At 44.0% G+C, this 21,907-nt stretch overlaps 1 protein-coding gene across 1 annotated transcript; it reads right to left on the bottom strand.

The window, feature by feature from the left end:
• Positions 1-13,282: 13,282 nt before the first annotated feature.
• sike1 (suppressor of IKBKE 1) lies at positions 13,283-21,229 on the bottom strand. The gene is made up of 6 exons (XM_055654815.1): positions 21,131-21,229; positions 19,493-19,653; positions 18,916-19,021; positions 17,505-17,644; positions 16,011-16,124; positions 13,283-15,011 (listed from the first exon to the last, which is right to left on the bottom strand). Exons 2-6 carry the CDS (start codon positions 19,649-19,651, stop codon positions 14,922-14,924), a joined length of 609 nt encoding a protein of 202 aa, XP_055510790.1. The 5' UTR covers positions 19,652-19,653; positions 21,131-21,229; the 3' UTR covers positions 13,283-14,921.
• Between the last annotated feature and the right edge of the window lie 678 nt (positions 21,230-21,907).

Below are 21,907 nucleotides of genomic sequence, written 5' to 3'. Positions count from 1 at the left end.
CCTATATACTTATCGAATGTCCTGTAATTCTCCTTAATCTTATTGTCAAGCACGTTTCATGACCCATTCTGCCCTCCTAATTTCCTCCTTAAATTCTCTCCAACACATGCTATGTTCATCATGAGATACCTTCAATTCTAAGGTACGCAAAAATGCTGGAGAAACTCAGCGGGTGCAGCAGCATCTATGGAGCGAAGGAAATAGGCAACGTTTCGGCACGAAACGTTGCCTATTTCCTTTGCTCCATAGATGCTGCTGCACCCGCTGAGTTTCTCCAGCATTTTTGCGTACCTTCGATTTTCCAGCATCTGCAGTTCCTTCTTAAATACCTTCAATTCTAATTGTCTTACCTGCCATTTCTTTCCTTTCTTTTCCTGAAGAAGCTTTCAATACTCTTCCTCATCGAATGACCCCTAATGTTGTCAACTTTGCATTTCACTATTACAGGAACACGTTGGCCCTAAACTCTTCCCAACATTTCTTTTAAGGATTTCCAGGAGATATAGAAGTTTGAAAACGCATACTGTTCCTCTAAATTCAGGAACAGTTCCTTCCCTGCTGTTATCATGCAACTGAACGGTTCTGTCATTAGTTACAGTGCAGTCCTGACCTCCCATGTACCTCTTTGGAGACCTTTGAACTTTTTCTAATCGGACTTTATCGACTTCAGTGTTACATCTTTGCACTAAATGTCGTAACATTCATTCTTTATCTGTGCACTGTGGATGGGTTCAGTGGGCTGAAGGGCCTGCTTCCACGCTGTCCTCTAAACTAAACTAAAATTAGCAAGTGTGTGGCGTTGCATTCGAATGTAAGGTTAATAGCATACACTTAACAGCATTAATGTCAGAACAGTAGCTCCCTAAAAGTAGCTACACCAGTAAATGGAGTAGTATAGTGGTCGTATGGCATGTTTGTTTTCATCGGTTGGGGCAATGAGTCTAAGAATTGGGAAGTCATTTTGCAACTCTAGTTTAGTGTATTATTGTCACGTGTACCAAGGTACAGTGGTAAGTTTTTGTTTGCGTGCTGTCCGATCAAAAAAAAGGTTATATGTGAATACTATCAGTTCTGCATCGGCAATAACCTCCAGTAGACGGAGGGATTACAATCAATGTTTGACACTCAGTCAGAACAATATTGACTAACATTTGCCGCACCCACGTGAGCTGTAGTTGTACCGAGATCCTCAGGTTTTGCCAGTGAAATCCAAGCACAGCAGCAAATGTGTGGCTGATGCAATCTCAGTGAGCTACAGTATGTCAATAATTACTCTGCTCACAGCTTGGATTTACCTGCAGGTGGGGAAGGGTTCTGTATTTTTAATGAGAGGGCCTGTCCCACATAGGCGATTTTTTCGGCGACTGTCACAGTCGTAGCAGGTCACCTGAAAAGCAGCCTGAATGCAATCACCTCCTACAAGGCGAAATCAGGAGGCAAGTCACATGTCAATGAAACATCACTCCCTGACGATCTCAATGCGTTTTACGCACGCTTTGATAGGGAGGACACTGATGTGCCTTCTCGTGCCCCCTTTAGCTGTGATGGTATTTTGGGTCACGGTCACAGAGGTCGACGTCAGAAAATCTTTCAGAGGGGTGAACCCTCGGAAAGCGCCTGCACCTGATCGCATACCCGGTCGTGTTCTAAAAACCTGTGCAGACCAACTGGCTGGAGTTTGTCTTTCTTTTAAAACCTTTTTATTCTTTTTTTTTCAAAAACAAAACAAAACAAAAAAAATTATGATAAACATAACAGTGATATTGATACATAGGGATCAGGATTACATTAATAACAAGTATAACCTGAGTATAAGTCTAGTGTCAAAATTACACATTGAGTATAGACCTCCCGGTCTCTATGTAAGTTAAATATTTAAAAGAGAACTTGTATATATATAAAAAGCAAAAAGATAAAAAGAAAAAAGAAGAAAAAAGAGAAAAGAGAGAAAAACAAAACTCCCTAAACTAAAAAAAGCAAAACAAAATCTGGGCTGCAAAGAATTTCGACAATTTATATTGTGTGAAAATGTTGAATAAAGCTTCCCCAAGTCCTATCAAATCCAACGAAGGGTTCAACAATGTCACTCCTAATTTTTTCTAAATTTTTAATGGACATTTCCAACCTCTCTGAGGTTCCCACCTGCTTTAAAAGGGACATCAATTATACCAGTGCCCAAGAAGAACAAGGTGACATGCCTCAATGACTATCGATCAGTGGCACTAACATCGGTGGTGATGAAGTGCTTTGAGAGGTTGATCATGGCGCAAATCAACTCTTACCCCGACAAAAACCATGGACCCACTGCAGTTCGCTTATCGCCACAACAGATCAACGGTGGATGCGATCTTGCTGGCTCTCCACTCTGCTCTGGACCACTTGGACAACAAAAACTCATATGTCAGGCTGTTATTCATTGACTGCAGCTCGGCATTTAATACAATCATCCCCTCTAAGCTGTTTACCAAACTCGCAGAACTGGATCTCTGCGCATCCCTCTGCAATTGGATCCTCGACTTCCTCATTCACAGACCACAATCTGTCCGTATTGGTGGAAATGTGTCAGCCTCGATAACAATCAGCACAGGAGCACCTCAAGGCTGTGTGCTCAGCCCCCTGCTGTACTCACTCTATACTCATGACTGCATAGCCGGTCATAGTGCGAACTTCATCATCAAGTTTGCTGACGACACCACTGTTGTGGGATGTATCACTGATGGAGATGAGTCAGAGTATAGAAGTGAGATCGACCGTTTGACCAAATGGTGCCAGCACAATAACCTGGCTCTCAATACCAGCAAAACCAAGGAACTGATTGTGGACTTTGCAAGGGGTAGGATGGGGACCCATAGTCCTGTTTATATCAATGGGTCGATGGTGGAGAGGGTCAAGAGCTTCAAATTCCTGGGAGTGCATATCTCTGAAGATCTCTCCTGGTCTGAGAACACTGATGCAATTATAAAGAAAGCACATCAGCACCTCGACTTCCTGAGAAGATTACGGAGAGTCGGTTTGTCAAGGAGGACTCTCTCGAACTTCTACAGGTGCACAGTAGAGAGCATGCTGACCGGTTGCATCGTGGCTTGGTTCGGCAACTTGAGCACCCAGAAGTGGAAAAGACTGCAAAAAGTTGTAAACACTGCCCAGTCCATCATCGGCTCTGACCTCCCTTCCATCGAGGGGATCTATTGCAGTTGCTGCCTCAAAAAGGCTGCCAGCATCATCAAGGACCCACATCATCCTGGCCACACACTCATCTCTCCGCTGCCATCAGGTAGAAGGTACAGGAGCCTGAAATCTGCAACATCCAGGTTCAGGAACAGCTCCTTCCCCACAGCCATTAGACTATTAAACTCAACTCAAACAAAACTCTGAACATTAATAGCCCATTGCACTTTATCTGCTTATTTAGGTGTGTGTGTATATATATATATATATATATATATATATATATATATATAATGATATATATAATGATATATGGTCACACTGATCTATTTATGCCTACTATATTTTGTTGTGCTTAAGCAAAGCAAGAATTTCATTGTCCTATCTGGGACACATGACAATAAACTCTCTTGAATCTTGAATCTTGACTGGACTCCCCCCCCCCACGACAATGTCTACGACAGCCTACCACCTAGTCGACGTTAATCCACGGCAAGCTTCCGACAACCAGCAACCCATTAGGACGTCCACCTACGACCACACAGGCGACAACCTACGACAACCAAAGTCAACCTACGTCCACCCGCGACCTACGTCCACCCGCAACCTACGTCCACCCACGACAAGCTACGACAAGTAACGACCCTGTTGGCGACAACTGAAGACAATTCAGTCGCCGGTACCTGTCGCCGGTTGACGTAGGTTAACGTAGATAGTCGCCAATGGAAATCACCAAAGTCAGCACCCGGCAACAACCAACATCACCTGGTGACAACCTGCATCATCCTGGCGACAACCTTACGACAGCACCTACGACAGGAGAAGACAAGCTACGTCAAGCCCACAATCGCCGAAACGTTTTTGAACATTTCAAAATCCAGCCGCGACCAGGAATCCAGCGTTACGACTCTTTGGGCGATTTGAGGAGACGACTCACGACAATACAGGTATCACCCCGCGAACATGTGGCGACAGCCTAGTCGCCAAAAAAATCACTTAAGTGGGACGGGGCTTTATACATTCGAATGAATCACTGATCTGATCTGAAGTTTGGGCATCTGATTCATCAGAACAGGATGAGCGATGGTCATGTGCAGGAAGGAACTACAGATGCTGGTTTACATCGAAGATAGTCACAAAATGCTGGAGTTACTCAGCGGGATAAGAAACATCTCTGGAGAGAGGTAATGGGTGATGTTTCGGATCAAGACCCTTTTTCAGACGTGTTCCTTGTTCATTCCAGGGTGTGCTGATGGGTGACAAATAATATTCAAAGCAAACTTATGTCAGGCAATGACCATCTTCAAGAAGGGAAAGTACAATCACTTCCTTTTTGATCTTTAATGACTTTGTTTCCAGTTCTATCAGCATCACCTGGATCAGTCTCATATTACAGCTCCAACTGCCCAACTGAAGCCGGTTTTCTGCTGGTGAGTAACCACCTACCCATTCTCCAGATCTCTTCCACTACCTAAATGACACATCAGGAAAACGCCCTCTTGCCTGGACAACGGCTACTGCCACTACAGTCAGCACTCACCATCCTGGAGAAAGCAACATGCTTGGGTGGCAAATCCTTTGCCATTGGAAGCATTTTATCAGGATGCATCTCAGCATGGCGTGTGAACCGCTCCGTCCAAGACCACAGGAAATTGCAGACAGTTGTGGACTTTTTTGTCAGACCATCACGCGATCCAGCCTCCCTTCCATTGACTCCACCTACACTTCACGCTGCCTCGGCAAGGCCACCAACATAATCAAAGAAGGAGGTACTGAAGTGTAATATGTACATCTCAAGATTCAGGGACAGTTTCTTCCCAGCTGTTGTCAGGCAACTGAACTATTCTATCACATCTAGAGAGCATTTCTGACGTACCATCTACCTCCTTGGAGACCTTCGGATAACTCTTAATTGGACTTTACTGGGTTTTCATCTTGCACATAACGTTATTCCCTTTCCCTTGTATGTGTACACTGTAGACGGCTTCATTGTAATCATGTCTAGTATTTTTTGCCAACAGGATAGACGCAACAAAAAAACTTTTCACTGTACCTCGGTACACGTGACAATAATAAATTAAACTGTCAACTCTTTTCCCACTGTAAAACCCTGAGGTCACACCACTATTTGCCAGCACAATGTTGCTGCACTGACTTCCAGGCTTCTTAAACAGATCTGCAAAATCCGGAAAAACAAGGAGAACCGATATTTTTTGTAACATTTATTTATGAGAGGCAGGCACTGCTGGCTAAGTCACCATTTATTACCCGTGCCTAACAACATTAGCACCACCACCACCATCATCACACCAAGATAATGATCTCTAACACACATCACTTGCAACACATGAACAACGCAAACACTGACACCACCTGTACACTGATGTTACACACAAATGGATTACACGCAGAAGCCTTCAGCACCTGGATCTGGCACATGTGAAGGACCATCTTTGGCCTCTCTTCCCTTCACTGTGAATGTTGCATGTGGGAGTTGAGGCATGGTCACCCAGCCTGTTGTCCACTGCATTTCATTACTGTGGCAGGAATACCATTCCAACTTCCTAATAGCTGAACACTTTGAAGAGCTCCCTGCCCTATTAATATATCTGGTAAAATTCTTCCTTTTAAGAGCCCTTTGAGGTTTACAATCTGTCGACCAGTGGAAACCCTTCAAAGTGATTGACTTTACCTGGGTTGGTGGCTATTTTATGCAAAAACACGCAGTAAATTTGCCTTTTGTTTCTCATGATACCGGTTGACCTTTCTCGCATTTTCAACATAGTCACAAGAGGGAGTTTCAACAGCTGATGTCATGTAAAATGTTGGCTGAGTTTTGTACAACATAAGTGAGATAATATCTGACTCAGAGGATTTCGAACACTTGGCATTTTTAGAGGTTAGTTTAGAGATACAGCATGGAAACAGGCCCTTCGGCCCACTGTGTCCATGCTGGCCAGCAATTGTCTTGCACTTGTTCTATCCTACACACTAGAGACAATTTACAGACGCTAATTAACTTACAAATCTGCACGTCTTTGGAATGTGGGTGCAAACCAGAGCACCCGGAGAAAAACCACGTGGTCACTGGGAGAATGCACAAACTCAGTACAGACAGCACCTGTAGTCAGGATCAAGCCGGGGGTTCTGATGCCGTGAGGCAGCAATTCTACTGCTGCGTCACTGTTTTGCCACTTGCAACCATACTGTTCATGGAAGCATTTCTCAGTCTCTGGCTTCTGTTGGCCAAGGGCCATTCTTAGCTGTATGAGCCGTGAGGTCTCACACAGCCAATCTTTGCTGGGTGAGACTTCAGTCGGAATACTCAGACTCTTCAGAGTCAATAGGTTCAAACACCTGCAATTGAATGGAAACTAAAGCAGAGAACCAACCACAGAAGGATAGGCAGCACTTGTAGACAAAACAGACAGGTTCACCTGCCACATTTGGCATAAGTGGTGGGCTTTGTTTTATATGTCAGAGTGTGGGGTGAGACCTGAGAGTTTATTAACATTACGAGAGGCATAGATAGGGTAGAACCTTTACTCCAGGATGGAAATGTCAAAGACGAAGGGGCATAGGTTGAAGGTGAGAAGGACAAAGCTTAAAGATGTGTTGGGCAAGTTTTTTTACGCAGAGAATGGTAGGCGCATGGAAAGTGCTATCAGTATTGGTGGTGGAAGCAGATACAATGGTGGCATTTTGATGGGTGTATGGATATGCAGGGATTGGACAGATATGGATCACGTGCAGGCAGAGGAGATTATAGACAATAGACAATAGGTGCAGGAGTAGGCCATTCGGCCCCTCGAGCCGAATGGCTGAACTTAGTTCAACTTGGCATCATGTCGGCACGGACAGTGTGGGCTAAAGGACCTGTTCCTGTGCTGTACTGTTCTATGTGTTTAAGAAGGAACTGCAGATGCTGAAAAATGGAAGGTACACAAAAATGCTGGAGAAACTCAGCGGGTGCAGCAGCATCTATGGAGCGAAGGAAATAGGCAACGTTTCGGCACGAAACGTTGCCTATTTCCTTCACTCCATAGATGCTGCTGTGCCCACTGAGTTTCTCCAGCATTTTTGTGTACCTGTACTGTTCTATGTTGTAAGGCAGGTCATGTAATTTACTTTCAAGCACGTACCAGTGGCCATAGCAAGATAAATTACATAGAAACATAGAAAATAGGTGCAGGAGGAGAACATTCGGCCCTTCGAGTCCGCACCGCCATTCATTGTGATCATGGCTGATCGTCCCCAATCAATAACCCGTGCCCGCCTTCTCCCCATACCCCCTGATTCCACTAGCCCCTAGAGCTCTATCTTGCTCTAACGAATCCGACAAAATGTGTAGGAAGGAACTGCAGGTGCTGGTTTACACCAAAGATAGACACAAAATGCTGGAGTAACTCAGCGGGTCAGGCAACGTCTATGGAGAAAATGACTAGGTGGGACTTGACCCGAAATGTTACCCATTCCTTTTCTCCAGAGATGCTGCCTGACCCGCTGAGTTACTCCAGCATTTTGTGTCTGTCTTCGCAATAATAGATTATTTCCTTTCAATGGAGGTGGGTGTCTAGACTAAGGATAGCAGAAATGGAAACAATAATTCCTTTAAATAGAAAGAAGACAAAACATACAGCAAACAACATGGGATATACATAAACCCTACTGATAATGTGCATCAGTCACAGTACTTGTTATTTTCTCGTGAAGTTGAACATTTTTAGGCATCTAAACCACCCACTACTGAAGCAAAAGCTGCCTGGCAAGATCTCACCAAAGCAATCACCTGCATTCCGTATACATCATTCTATACTACAATATCACTGACGGATACGAGGGAAAATTAAAATCCTATTGACGATTCAGACCCAAATTTCCACTCAACAAGTCTGTGTTTATCCCCCAATGACACATTACCATGTTACGGAGACATTTTATTTTCATAAAGGGACATGTTCATTGAAATATTTATTAACTGCTTTGGTGCTGTTTCCTGCACCTGTACAGAGCTGAAAACGTTCAGTACTTTTGCAGTACCCTGTTCTCACTTTCCTGTGGTCCATCTTTCACTTTTCCCTCCCTAGTCCAGATTTTCCTCACGCCATCTGAGGGGCTAGGACAGGGGACAATATCCCCAGCACAGTGGGGGTGAAACAGTGGCGCAGCGAGTGGAACTGCTGCCTCACAGCACCATAGACCTGGGTTTGATCCTGACATTGGGTGCCGTCGGCGTGGAGTTTGCATGTTCTCCCTGTCACTGTGTAGATTTCCGCCGGGTGTTCTGGTTTCCTCCCACATCCCAAAGATGCCCAGGCTGGCAGATTAATTGGCTTCAGTAAAATTATGAATTGTGTCTAGTTTGTAAGATGGAACTAGTGTTCGGGATGACTGCTGGTCGGTTCGGACATGGTGGGCCGAATGGCCTGTTTCCACGCTGTATCTTTAATATGCGGGTTTGTAGGTTAATTGGCCGCTGTAAATTGCCTCTGTTGTGTGGGTGAATGAATGAGAAAGTGGAATAATATAAAATTCACATGAACAGGAGATTGATGGTTGGCATGAACTTGGTGGGTCAAAAGGGCTGTTTCCATGCTGTATCTTTCAATGATTCAATGGATGCTCCAAGACTCCCACAATTACCTCTATCACAATTCCTCCTATCCTGCTCCCTGGACGAAATCCATTGTTTAGTTTAGAGATACAGCACGGGAACAGGCCCTTCGGCTCACCGAGTCCGCACCAACCAGCGGTTCCTGCACGCTATATAACACTATCCTACACACACTAGGAACAATTTACAATTAACCTACAAACCTGTATGTCTTTAGAGTGTGGGAGGAATCCGGAACTCCTGGAGAAAACCCACTGATGTCAAGGGGAGAACACACAAACTCTGTACAGACAGCACCCACAGTCAGTATCGAATCCGGGTCTCTGGTGCTGTAAGGCAGCAACTCTACTGCTGTGCCACCCCCATTGTATTCAGTTCTTCCATCTCCATAATTTCTGCTCCAATGACTAGGCTTTGCGCACAAGTCTGCTCTACAGCTGTGCCATTGTGCTGCCACTTCTTCCAATGTTTGCTGTGCTCAGTGTCCACAATATGGTTGCTTTTTCATTTGAGTAACTCCCAGCAGTTCTGGTGCGAGGTTATCCTTATGTAATATAAATCCAGTTTTCCCTATCTCTACGGACAATGCGTGATGTGCTGGATATTTTTAACACTCTCCTTTTGCTTTCTGAGTTTCAGCAGCAGCTCAGATTTGCATTTCACAACTTTACGTTTCCTTCTTTATTTTTATTTTTCCAGATTATGTTGTAAACTAGGCAAACCAGGCCTGATCCTACGAGAAATATTTCCTTCATCTATTGGGTTTTGGGTATATTTGGCCTTTTAGCAAGGAGAGGTTCCAGATTTAGCTGAATTGAGATTTTCTTCCACAAAGCATAATACCCAAGGACATTTCATTTATTTACTCTTTACTCTGTAGTAAACTTCACTAAGAGGTATCCAACAAATCAGATCTGATGTTGGAGGAACTTCATAAAGAAAATGATCAGGACAACTTTACAGTCAGAATCCTTTGACACAGTTGTTGGGGCTTGTGATGCACGGTCTAGTTATTAAAATAAAATGAAATGCATCAAGATCTAAATCCCCAATTAGTCATATGAAACTCCATATGTTGACTGTCTGACAGAAGCAATATGAAAGATCTTGTTACAGCTAACAGAAACCCTTTTTTTGTTCAATATGTTCCATTGTTCCTTAATGTTACACCTCTTCTTTGCCTCTTTCGACAGCGTGAATAATCCGTAGCATTTCAACACAAAATGCCTGACTCCGTTTTCAATTAACCCATCACAGCTGCTCCATTTCACTTAAATTGCTGCAATATAGTCGACACAAGGTGTCACCTTGTACGAAGCATGAATTTCATTTCCCCGAAGAAAGAGTGAATAAGATGTTCTTGGATGTTAATAGAGGGAGTAGAAACCTTTTACCAATGATTGAAATTAGAATCAGTGTTTAAAATTAAACTCAATAGTCACTTCTCTCACTGGCTCCTGTCCTGAAGTCAAGCGAAATGAAATCTTGATTCTGAAATAAAAGGACACAGTGGCGCAGTGATAGAATTTCTGCTTCACAGCGCCAGAGACATGGGTTCGCTCCTGACTCCGGGTGCTGTCGGTATGGAGTTTAAGTTCTTCCCTTGACCACGCGGGTTTTCTCCGGGTGCTTTGGTTTCCAAAGATGTACAGGTTTGTAGGTTAATTGGCTTTGGTAAGAATTATAAATTGTCCCTAGTGTGTAGGACAGTGCTAATGTACGGGGATTGCTAGTCAGAGTGGATTAGGTGGGTCGAAGGGCCTATTTCTGCACTGTTTCTCTAAACTGAACGAAACTAAACATCAAGAGAAGAAGAACGGAAGGTTTTTCTGTCATTTCTTGCTGGAGATGGTAAATTATTAAATCATATTCAATTCACAGATTTTAATGAGGCATAAAAAATGTGCCAATGCACATTTTAATGAGTGAAACTGGAGATATGCTGGATTCTGTGATACCACACACAATAAGTTGCTGACTCCAGTCAGGATGACAGGGTGGGTGGCGGTGGAGGTACTGAGAAGAACACCTTTCTATGTGGGGGGAGAAAAGGGGTGCGGAGACAAAATTACAATGAAAGCAAAAGAGAAACGTAATTAAATCATCACAAAACAGCACATTATTTTACAGATACATTAAAAAAAGGAAGATTGGAATGGAAATAGAGTCTGAAGTAGGATCCTGACTCGAAACATCGCCCAGCCATGTCTTCCAAAGATGCTTCCTGAGCAGCTGAATTACTCCAAAAGTTTGTGCATTTTACTGTATAAACCAGCATCTGCAGTTCCTTGTTCCTGCATTTTTCGGCTCCACTGTGGAATCTCCTTAAGGTATATCTACTTTGAAAAAGTAGACCTCCTCAGTCTGAAGAAGGATCCTGACCCGAAACATCGCCCATCCATGTCTTCCAGAAATGCTGCCTGACGCGCTGAGTTACCCCAGCACTTTATGTATTTTTTATGGGAACAGGGCTACTGGAGTGGCCAGGACAATGTTGTAGAGAGCCATATTAAATGTTAAGTGACAGAAATATTGAAACATTATCTTGCTTCTATATTTACCAGGGCAAGGAAAAAAGTAGACAAGACTTTCCGTGATGAGATGAGTACATTTAAAATTGAAAAAGGATATTAAATGAGCTAAATCAAATTCAATGTTGTGTACACTGCTGATCCAAATGGCTTGCATTAAGTCTATCAAAATAATATTGGGAAGAAACAGCAGTGGGATTATTACATATATTTAATAATCCATTAGAAAATATGAATGCCCGAGCCAGCAATCCACCTGCTTGTCCTTTACCTTATTTATCATCAATTATGGGGTGCCATATTGAAGGCCTTTTGAAAATGCGAATGCATTTTTGCACTTTTACTATGTCCTCTACTATCTACTCACTATTATCCATTTAAAAATTCCAATAAGATTGTCGGAGCAAAGTTTTATTATCTCTTATTATGACTCAGTGTTAGGATAGGAAATGTTCAGAGGGATATGGCCCAAACATGGGCCATAGGTGGGACTAGCATAGAGAGGGCATCTTGGTCACCATGGGCAAGTTGGGCCAAATGGCCTGTTTCCCTGCTGTATGAATCTGACCACAATGTTCTTTTATTTCCAAATAATACTTGCCATCAGGATGGAGAATAGCGAGAGGAAGTATAGGGAAGCAGAAAGAAGAAAGAAAGTTGATGGTGCTGTGGCTGTTCCCAATTTGCACTCATGATTTACACTCTGGAATCAAAACACAATTTTTATCTTGGAAATTCTGAAAACATTGATGAGTTTGAACTGGATCATTATTTTCAGGCCGTATTTAGCATTGGAAACTAAAGGAATTGAAACACAGATAATTACATCAATTCACAGATTATATTACATTCTGTGAGATGATTAAACCATCTGTATGTGCATGGCAAATAACACAGACACAACAAAATACCCTATCTTCAAAAACAATGTACATCCTGATTAGAACGTGGAGTTTGGAAAGCAACATAACTTTATCTGTAACAAATTTTGTGCAGATCAGATTACTTTATTCTTCCCTTTGTTCTAATAAATGTCAACTTTTCCTCTGATTACGTTAAAGACAATTCAGACCACTCTGCTGCACTGCCTCCTGTAGACTAAGAGGGGCATTACCCTCAATCCAATGCTATCCTCATTCCACTTGCACATGCACCACTTTCCAGCAGAGGGAAATGGAATGCATTAACAAATGCATTAACTTTGGCTGATTTTTCCCTTCACAATATATTGGCACTGCGTCATGTTGCTATACTTTCATGACTAAAGCAACAAAGCTTGGAAAACTTGGAATATTCCCAAAGTCTGGAATCTTGAGACTGAAGAAGGGTCCCAACTCAAAGTGTCGTCTATACTTTCCCTCCACAGATGCTGCCTGATCCACCGAGTTACTCCAGCACTTTGTGCTGGGAATATTCATGGTGGTGTGGGGGCCTGTTTCTATGCTGTACAGTTCTAATATTCTATAACTAAGTGAAGTGAATCGCTGCTTCACTTAGAAATATTTTGTGTCCGTGGATGATGAGAAGGGAAGAGGTGAAAGGACAAGGGCTGCATAATTTGTGGTTGCAAGGTTAAAATTCCAAATATAGTTTTAGAGATACAGCACGGAAAGAGGCCCTTCGGCCCACCGAGTTTGCATCGACCAGCCATCCCCGCACATTACCACTATCCTACACACACTTGGGCCCATTTTATATTTATACCAAGCCGATGAACCTACAAACCTGTACATCTTTGGAGTGTGGGAGGAAACCGAAAATCTCGGAGCAAACCCACGCATGTCACTGGGAGAACGTACAAACTCCGTACAGACAGCATCTGTAGTCAGGGTCAAACCTGGGTCTCTGGAGCTGCAAGGCAGTAGCTCTACCGCTACACCACCGTGCTAATAGAATATGTGTTTTGGGCTCTGACCCATGTGTGCATTCATGATACAAACACACAAAATGATATACATTTTGCAACAATTGGTTAAAAAATACATACAGAAATTTATTTGGGCATTTACAAACAGTCGGTCTTAGCCAAGCAAATTGTAAGATTCCAGCTTTAATTTCAGAGGCTTCTAAATTAGATGCTCGGCAGATTTCCGCATTACACAAACAGCAGGATTCAAGCTGCTTCTAGAGAAATGCAAAGAAACGCAAAGCTTCCCCCATTGTCTCCCCCTTCCAATCCAATGTACACCACATTCTCTCACCATTTTGCATCACAGCGGGATTAAATGGATAATACAAAATATCCAGAGCTCAGTGAAAGTAAGCTTTTAGTCATAGTTCTCCGCGAGAAACATCGAAAGGAAGCAACTGAATTGTCTCATGTGTTGTCGAAACATTAATAGGTGAAGTCCACTTTCTGTTTAGCTCCAAGCAATTTTCCAAGAGTGGGAACCAGCAGAAGTGTTCACATAACCCAATCACACCTGTACTATAACCAGTTCAGCTCAGAGAAGATGAGCACAAGTCTGTTGACTTTTTGTGCTCTACAGGTTTTCTATCTACTTGCCCCCCAAATCTTCTGACGGTGGTGACTCTTGTGTAAAATTGCAATAGATAGAATCAAGTGGTTATTTCATGGTTTGAGCCATCACAGACAGCTTGATCTTGATCATTCTGTCTACCTACTGTTCTATCCAGTTTAGACTTTACTTTAGAGATGTAGGGAAACAGGCCCTTCGTCCCACCGAGTCTTTGCCATCCAGCAATCCCCATCCTCTAGCACTATCCTACACACTAGGGACAATTTTACCGAAGCCAATTAACCTACACACCTGTATTTTTTTTTTTGAGTGTGGGAGGTAACAGGAGCAGCCAGAGAAAACCCACACAGTCACAGGGGGAACGTACAAACTCCGAACATGCAGCACCCATAGTCAGGGTCGAACCCGGGTCTCTGGCGCTATAAGGCTGCAACTCTAAAATTAAGAAAATGGGACAAGAGACAAGATCATCTCCCTTTTGAGGCAAAGGATAGAGGGACTTTGATTGAGATTAGGTGACACAATGAGCGTAAAGCCAATGTGACTGCATCAGAAAATTCCAACTAGCTATCAATACTGCTCTTCATCAATATTTTTAATCAAACTCAAGTTACCAGCATTAAAGTCAGAGTAGATGACCCACTTTTTTAACCTTTTCTTTCTCATTACAATGCATTAAAGTTGCAGATAATCTTTCTCTTTGGAGAACCATTTGGAAATTAAAAGCAGGCAGAGGCGGATTTGCCAAGCTTGTGGTCCTTGTCTTGTTGGTAGTTGACGGAACAAATCCAGAGTTTGAAGAAATCCAGTGGCTGAGTTCTTGCTGTTTTTTTCCACACAAGACGATGTGTGGAATGGACAGCTATTGCAAAAAACTATTGTCAATATTGGAAGAGCTGTAAAGGGAAAAAGGCAACCTACAAATTCAAAGCTTCTCCAAAGCAAGTGGAAGTGTTCTACCAAGAAATCTCATTAAAATTAAAAAGTAGCTTCTGGTTGAAATGTCCAGCTCCATTCCAGTCTTAGCAGCACTGGTGGTAACAGAGTAGGTTACCAGTTGGAGACATCATTCAAATGGTTCTGTCAGTGCAGCTACCTGATTCAGGGTCCATCCAGCACAGCCTGTAGTTACTTTTCACAGTGAAGTTGAACAACATTCTCCTTAAGAACTATTTCCTTGCTGAATGACACAAGCTCCCGTAATTCTTTATTTTCAAGCTTGAAAAGAAAGTTAGGAGAAAAAAAAAACATTAGTCATGGTGCATTTCAAGTCATTTGCCAAATCTTTCAAGTCCCTCCTATTCTTTGATGCATTTTTGAAGGAGCAGATCCTGCCCAGCAGCTGGTTTACAAGTGTCGACAATATGGCACTCCCAGGTAGTGAATTGTAACATGCTCAACTATATGTGCAATTGTAATCAAACTGTGCCTCCCACAACTGCTGCCAGAACCAGATGAGCAGAGGATTAGTGTTAGATTATGAATGCTTGTTATTGAATACCCACCTACCCACCTACCTATTGAATCCAGAACGAGGGGTCACAGTTTAAGGTCCAGAACAAGGGTCACAGTTTAAGGATAATGGGGAAATCTTTTAAGACTGAGATGAGAAAAACATTTTTTACACAGAGAGTGGTGAATCTCTGGAGTTCTCTGCCACAGAATGTAGTTGAGGCCAGTTAATTGGCCATATTTAAGAGGTAGTTAGATGTGGCCCTTGTGGCTAAAGGGATCAGGGGTTATGGAGAGAAGGCAGGCACAGGATACGGAGTTGGATGATCAGCCATGATCATATTGAATGGCGGTGCAGGCTCGAAGGGCCGAATGGCCTACTCATGCACCTATTTTCTATGTTTCTATGTTTACCTCCTCACCATCCGGGACCACATAAAGAATAGCTATGAACGGGAGAGTGTGAGAGAAACACTGGTCATACTGGACGGCGCGGGTGGAGTTGCTGTCTTACAGCACCAGAGACCTGGGTTTGATCCCGACTACGGTGAACCCGGGTCTCTGGCGCTGTAAGGCAACAACTCTAGAACTGCACCACCGTGCAGTCTCAAGGTCAACCAGTGCATCCTGATAAGTTATTAGTGAGGCACAATACAGGAATCTGGCTTTGCCAACAGAAACAGGTGCTGTCTGTGGCACTGCATCAGTACAGTGAAGGCTCAGCGACCACCTGAAATCCTGTGGAGCACGCAGTGAAAACCCTACCTCCATCTGGGCTATCTTCTCTTGAATTTGGCAATATTCTGGATCGTCGATTTGTACTGCTTTCCTCATGACTGTGGCCATGTCACAGATCTGTTCAATGTGAGTTTGCAACTCCTGGGGGGGGTACAAGAAGCAAAAAATATCACCCAGAAAAGCTGAAGTCAGCAAAGTAGACAATATGAAGGTCGGTCTAATAAATAATTTAAACCAACACGATGTAGGTATTTAAAAGAGCCATGTGAAATACTACAAATCTCAATGACATCAGTGGCAAGATGCTACAATGGGTCTAAATACCCAAGCACCACCCAGTGATGTGCAAGAAGGAACCACAGATGCTAGTTTACACCGAAGATAAACACAAAATGTTGGAGTAACTCAGCGGTTAGGCAGCATCACTGGAAAAAATGAATAGGTGACATTTCGGGTTGAGACTGTTCATCCAATGTCAGGGGGCAAATCTGACGCGCCTAACGACCACAGAAGCCCCAAAGAGGACGAGATCGGCCATCTCACCCGGTCTAGGCACCACATTTTCAAGGGAACCTCTGGGGCGATTTCAAGTGTGCTCTCGTCATTTTATCCTGATTAAAAGAGTTTTCCACCAGTTGCTGGGAAAATAAATTGGTGGTGAACCTGCATCTGAATTCACCATTTAATCATTATAAACAAGAAAGATATCAAGTGAAATTCCACTTGAAATGCACAGTGAAAGTGTTCCATCTAAACTTCAGATTCTTGAACATGGTGGCTTGCATCTCAGAGCTCTCCTTGGCCTTTTGCCTTGTTCATGTCTGAATAATTATAGGGCAATATATATTTCAGAAAGTTAAGATTGTACTTGCACTTAATGCTGCTGGAACCCGAGAAAAGGATAGATTTTACATCAATGATAATAAATTGACACCCAACTCTTAACAATACAAAAGGACACAAAATGCTGGAGTAACTTAGGGGGTCAGGCAGCATCCCTGGGGAACCATGGATAGGTGACGTTTTGGATCAGAAAACTTTTTCAGACTGATTGTAGGGGCGAGGGGGGTTGGGGGGGGGGGGGGGGAGAGGAGAGGCAGAACCATGTGTCTTTTTGTGTAAACCAGCATCTGTAGTTTCTTGTTTCCATGTTTTTCCCAACAATACAAAGAGTTGGAAATCATGCTAGGTTTGCAAAACACCAAATGTTACGGTGATAGGAAGGAAAGAGGGGCAGCAAGGTTAAAGATCTTTGAAACAATTAGTTCACCTTAATTATTAGATTGACACAAAATTACCAAAATAATACTATCATTCTTGACAACTACCATCACTGTCTAAGATACCCCATACTTTAGTGTTGTCTGCAAACTTACTAATCATGCCTTGTATATTCTCATCCAAATTGTTGGTATAGATGACAAACAGCAATGGACTGACTCAATATTAAAAATTGAGACACACAACCTCTCAAAGAGATTTTTCCTGGTTTAAACTAGGATCAGTTTGCAGTTTTGTTACCTGGGAATGCTCCTGGTGCAAGTTGGTAACTGGTGTACTATCCAGTTTCTTAGCGGCAAGAAGGTGTAGCATCTGCTTTCTGTATTTACTCATAATGAGTTCCAAAGCGTAGCGGTGCTCTTCCAGGGAAAGCCACAGCTCTGAGAGAAACAAGACAATCACCAGCAAGTTAAGAGACAACCGCGTTAACGTTAAGCCACGTAGATAATAAAAATGCTCAGGTTAATCCTTGTTGTGAAATGAAACTGCAATTGTATGACAATTGCACAACACTAAGGAGACAGGGAGCCTGCCTGCCACCATCAGACAAGTTCTGAATAAGAAGGAACAAGGTGTGGCGGGCTTATCTTAACATGCAAGATGACCTGGAGTCAATGACCAGAGATGCTGTCTGATCTGAGGTACTCCAGCTTTTTGTGTCTATCTTATGGAAACAGGCCATGCAGCCCAACTCCTCCCTGCTGGCCAAGATGCCCAGCTAAGCTACACCTATTTCCCAGCATCTGGCCCATATCCCTCTAAACCTTTCCTACCCACATACCTGCCCAAATGTCTTTCAGATGTTATTATAGTACCTGCCTCAACTACTTCCTCTGGCAGCTTGTTCCATATACTCACCGCTCTATATGTGAAATAGTTTGCTCTTCAAGTCTTTCCCCTCTCATATTGAACCTATATGCCCTCTAGTTCTTGATTCCCCCACCCTGGGAAAAAGACTGTGCATTCACCCTATATATTCCCCTCATGATTTTATATATCTCTGCAATATCACAACTCAGCCTTCTGTGCTCCAAGAAATGAAGTCCTGGCCTACCCAACTTCCCCTGATAGCACAGGCCCACAAGTGCTGACAACATCCTTGTAAAAAAGGGCTTGTTCCTGTGCTGTACTGTTCTATCTTCCTTCCCTCATTCTTATGGGGGTTTCAGGAATCCTCTTCCCTGCTGCATGTACACAACCACATACCAAGAAAGGTATAATTTCGCAAGCCACTTAGACCTCATTTTTGAGGTTCGCAGACAGCTGCTGCTTTGTCATAAATGTTACTAATTCAATCTTGAGAGTGTGGAATAATCACAGTGGAGAATTATAAGATGAAACCTTTGGTTAAGGGAGAGTGATGCAAGAGGTTATGTTGTACAATGGGGAATTCTCCTTAATGTTCGAGCTTGTGAAGGTACTGCAAAGGCAGCTCGCAATCAGCATGACCTTTAGAATCTGCACTCGGCATGAACACTAGGGATAAGGAAAAACAATAGCCTAATTTGGCCAGCAGGAATTCCCTCGTAAGCTAGAAACAAGTCATAATATACATAGCTGTTAAAATTGGAGTCTTATATTTTTGTGAACCAGAATAGTCTGCCATTAGTTCGCCACATGGTGAGGTGTTAATTAGTAAGAAAGGAGAAACCTTTATTTTCCTGCTTCAGATCCCGTATCTGTGTGTTCTCCTGAGTAAGGAGTGGGTACGGTTTGTAACTGGCCATCTTCTTCAACTTTTCAAAATCTTCCTGGTTCTGAAAATAAGGGAAGATCAAGATTATGAAGCAATTCGCAGATCAAGTTGACACTATTCCACCTTTGCTCCTTTTGTTTGGACCGTCATTTGTTACCCCCACCTCACTGCCCTGGAGATGGTTATCCACTTTACTAAAATAAAATTGCATTCAGGTTCATAAAATATATCTTTACATATGATAGACACAAAATGCTAGATTAACTCAGCGGGACAGGCAGCATCTCTGGAGAGAAGGAATGGGTGATGTTTTGGATCGAGACCCTTCTTCATATAATAGCAATGGTTCTTTAATTAGAGATGCTGAGGGATAATATTAACCATGGAGAAACTGTAAACACAAGTTTACGCGGACCATGAGAAATGTGGGTATAATCAGGAACCATAAAGACATGGATCTGGGGATCCGTTCCTTTGGAGGAACAGTACGGTGGGATCTGAAGGCTCCATTGTCTAGTGATCTTGATCTCACCCGATCCGAGATTCCAGTCCCGACTTCCTTCATGTTCTCCACCCGCTTGTTGAGGGTGGTGGTCTGGTCGATGAGGGACTCTGCTGCATTATGATGATCCTTCAGTCGCTCCACCAGGGACTTTGCATCAGCTAGCACCTTCTCGATTGTGCACGCCATCACTAGGGAACAGAGATAAACCATTGGATAGGGGACTGATCGAATGCTGCCCTTCTTGGCGAAAACCTGAATCATTTGGTTTATGAAGTAGCTGGGGCAGGTACAATAACAATATTAAAAAGACATTTGGACAGGTACATGGATAGCAAAGTTTCAGAGGGATATGGGTGAGACTCAGGCAAATGGGACTAGCTTAGATGGGGCATCTTGGTCGGCATGGACAAGTTGGGCTGAAGGTCTCGTTTCTGACCCTTGACTGATATTTTGCACTAGTAAACATTTCTGGTTTTACTTTAAAACTATTGGTTGACAAATATGTGCGTGCCATTTTGATTCAAATGATTGCATTTGGGTCTGGGGGGGGCACGCCGGAACTGAGCATGATCAGCAGCAACAAGTTGTAGCGCAGACTCAGCAACTGTTTTGGGCACTTATGCTTGGTCCACCAAGGCCTGCTGGATCTCCCAAATGCTAACCACTTTGACTCCTCTTCCCATTCCCTTACTGATCGTTTTGTCCTGTGCCTCCTACATTGCCTGGGAGAGGCCACACACAAATTGGAGGAAAAGCACCTCAAATAGGTTCATGGTATTAAGTGGAGATGGCCAATGGACAGATAGTGTGTACAAAGGAATTGCAGATGTTGGTTTAAACTGAAGATAGGCACAAAAGGCAAGAATAAGCTTGGGTAGCTTATAGCCCAATGGTATGGACATTGAATTCTCCAAATTTAGGTAACGACAACCCCCACCTCCAGTCCACACCCATTTCTTCCACTCCCCGCCTCTCACCCCCACCCAGTTAGCACTCATCTCTCCCACCCTCTCCCCCACCCAGTGCACACCATTTCTCCCACTATTTTGCTCTCCCCAGCACTCACCACACACCCATTTCTCCCACTCTCCAGACCCCTTCCCCGTCACCTTCCACTTATCCCTCTGTTCCCCTCTTTGTTTACATTTCACCCTCTTCTCTCCTTATCTGACCTTTCCGGATCCCCTTTCACGTCTTGCCTTTGTCCAATCGTCTGCTAATCGCCCCCACCTGCATCCATCTATCACTTGCCAAGCTTTGCCCTCTCCCACCTTTCTCCCCCACCCCCTCCTCCTCCTCCTCTCTCCCTCCCTCTCTCCCCCTCTCTCTCCCTCTCTCTCTCTCTCTCTCTCTCTCTCCCCTCCCCTCCCTTTCCCTCTCTCTTCCTTTCTCTCCCTCCCTCTCCCCCCCCCTCCCCCCCTCCTCCTCTCCTCCTCCCTCCCTCCTCTCCCCCTCTCCTCTCCTCTCCCTCCCCCCCCACCTCCTCTCCTCCTCCCCCACCTCTCCTCCTCACCTCTCCCCCTCTCCTCTCCTCTCCCTCCCTCCTCCTCTCCCTCTCCCCTCTCTCCTTCCCACCCTCCAACCAGTCCCGGCCCTCCACAGATGCTGCCTGAGTGCCCCCAGCACAGTGTGTAGTTGGCAACATGCCGCCACACCGCTCCCTACCCGCTCCACCCAGGTCCCGGCGCCGCTCCCTCACTCTGCACCTTGCCCGCCCGCCCGCTCCCTCCACTTCCTGCTCCGCCACATCCGCTGCCGAGCCCTCGCCGCGCGGGTCCTAGCGCCCGTCGCCCGCCCGGCCTTCTAGTTGTCTCCAGCCCCACCTGCCTGTACAACTCATTAACACCAAAGATCCAATAGCAATATGATCTTTGGTTAACACCCAGCCCAGACTGTTGCTTTGATCATTGCTACTTTTTTTTGCATATATTTCATTCATTTGTTCTACATCTCTCAATATCACCATCTATGTCCCTCATGTCCCTCTCCCCTGACTCTCAGTCTGAAGAAGGGTCTAGACCTGAAATGCCACCTATTCCTTTTCTCCAGAGATGCTGCCTGACTCGCTGAGTTATTCTTGCCGTTTGTGCCTATCTTCAGTTTAAACCAGTATCTGCAATTCCTTCGTACACACTATCTGTCTCCACTTAAAACCATGAACCTTATTGAGTCACACAGCATGGAGTCAGGCCATTTGGCCCACCACATTCATGCTGGACACTAATACATCTGTATTAACCCCACTTGCTCCATAGCTCTCAATGCCAGGGCAATTCAAATGCTGGTCCAGTCTCTTCCCAAATACTGCCAGTGACTCTCCCTCCACCATCCCCTGGCAGTGCATTCCACATACTCACCATTCTCTGGGTGAGAAAGATAGTCCTTGGGTCCCATCTGAATATCTTTCCCGAAACCTATGTCTTCTGATGAGGAAAATGTTTC

This window comes from Leucoraja erinacea, chromosome 24, assembly GCF_028641065.1.
Source record: "Leucoraja erinacea ecotype New England chromosome 24, Leri_hhj_1, whole genome shotgun sequence".
In the NCBI taxonomy this organism is placed as follows: domain Eukaryota; kingdom Metazoa; phylum Chordata; class Chondrichthyes; order Rajiformes; family Rajidae; genus Leucoraja; species Leucoraja erinaceus.
Note: the sequence above shows the minus strand (reverse complement) of the source record. Positions and strands in the feature narration are given on the sequence as shown.

What these genes read in the sequence shown, in the direction of transcription:
- sike1 (XM_055654815.1), bottom strand. Translation starts at nt 19,651, where the DNA reads ATGGCGTGCACAATCGAGAAGGTGCTAGCTGATGCAAAGTCCCTGGTG. An exon ending in GGACTGGAATCTCGGATCGG is followed by an intron (nt 19,022 to 19,492) that starts GTGAGATCAAGA and finishes CCTTATTTTCAG; the next exon opens with AACCAGGAAGATTTTGAAAA. An exon ending in AGAAGATAGCCCAGATGGAG is followed by an intron (nt 15,012 to 16,010) that starts GTAGGGTTTTCA and finishes TTTCTTTTCAAG; the next exon opens with CTTGAAAATAAAGAATTACG.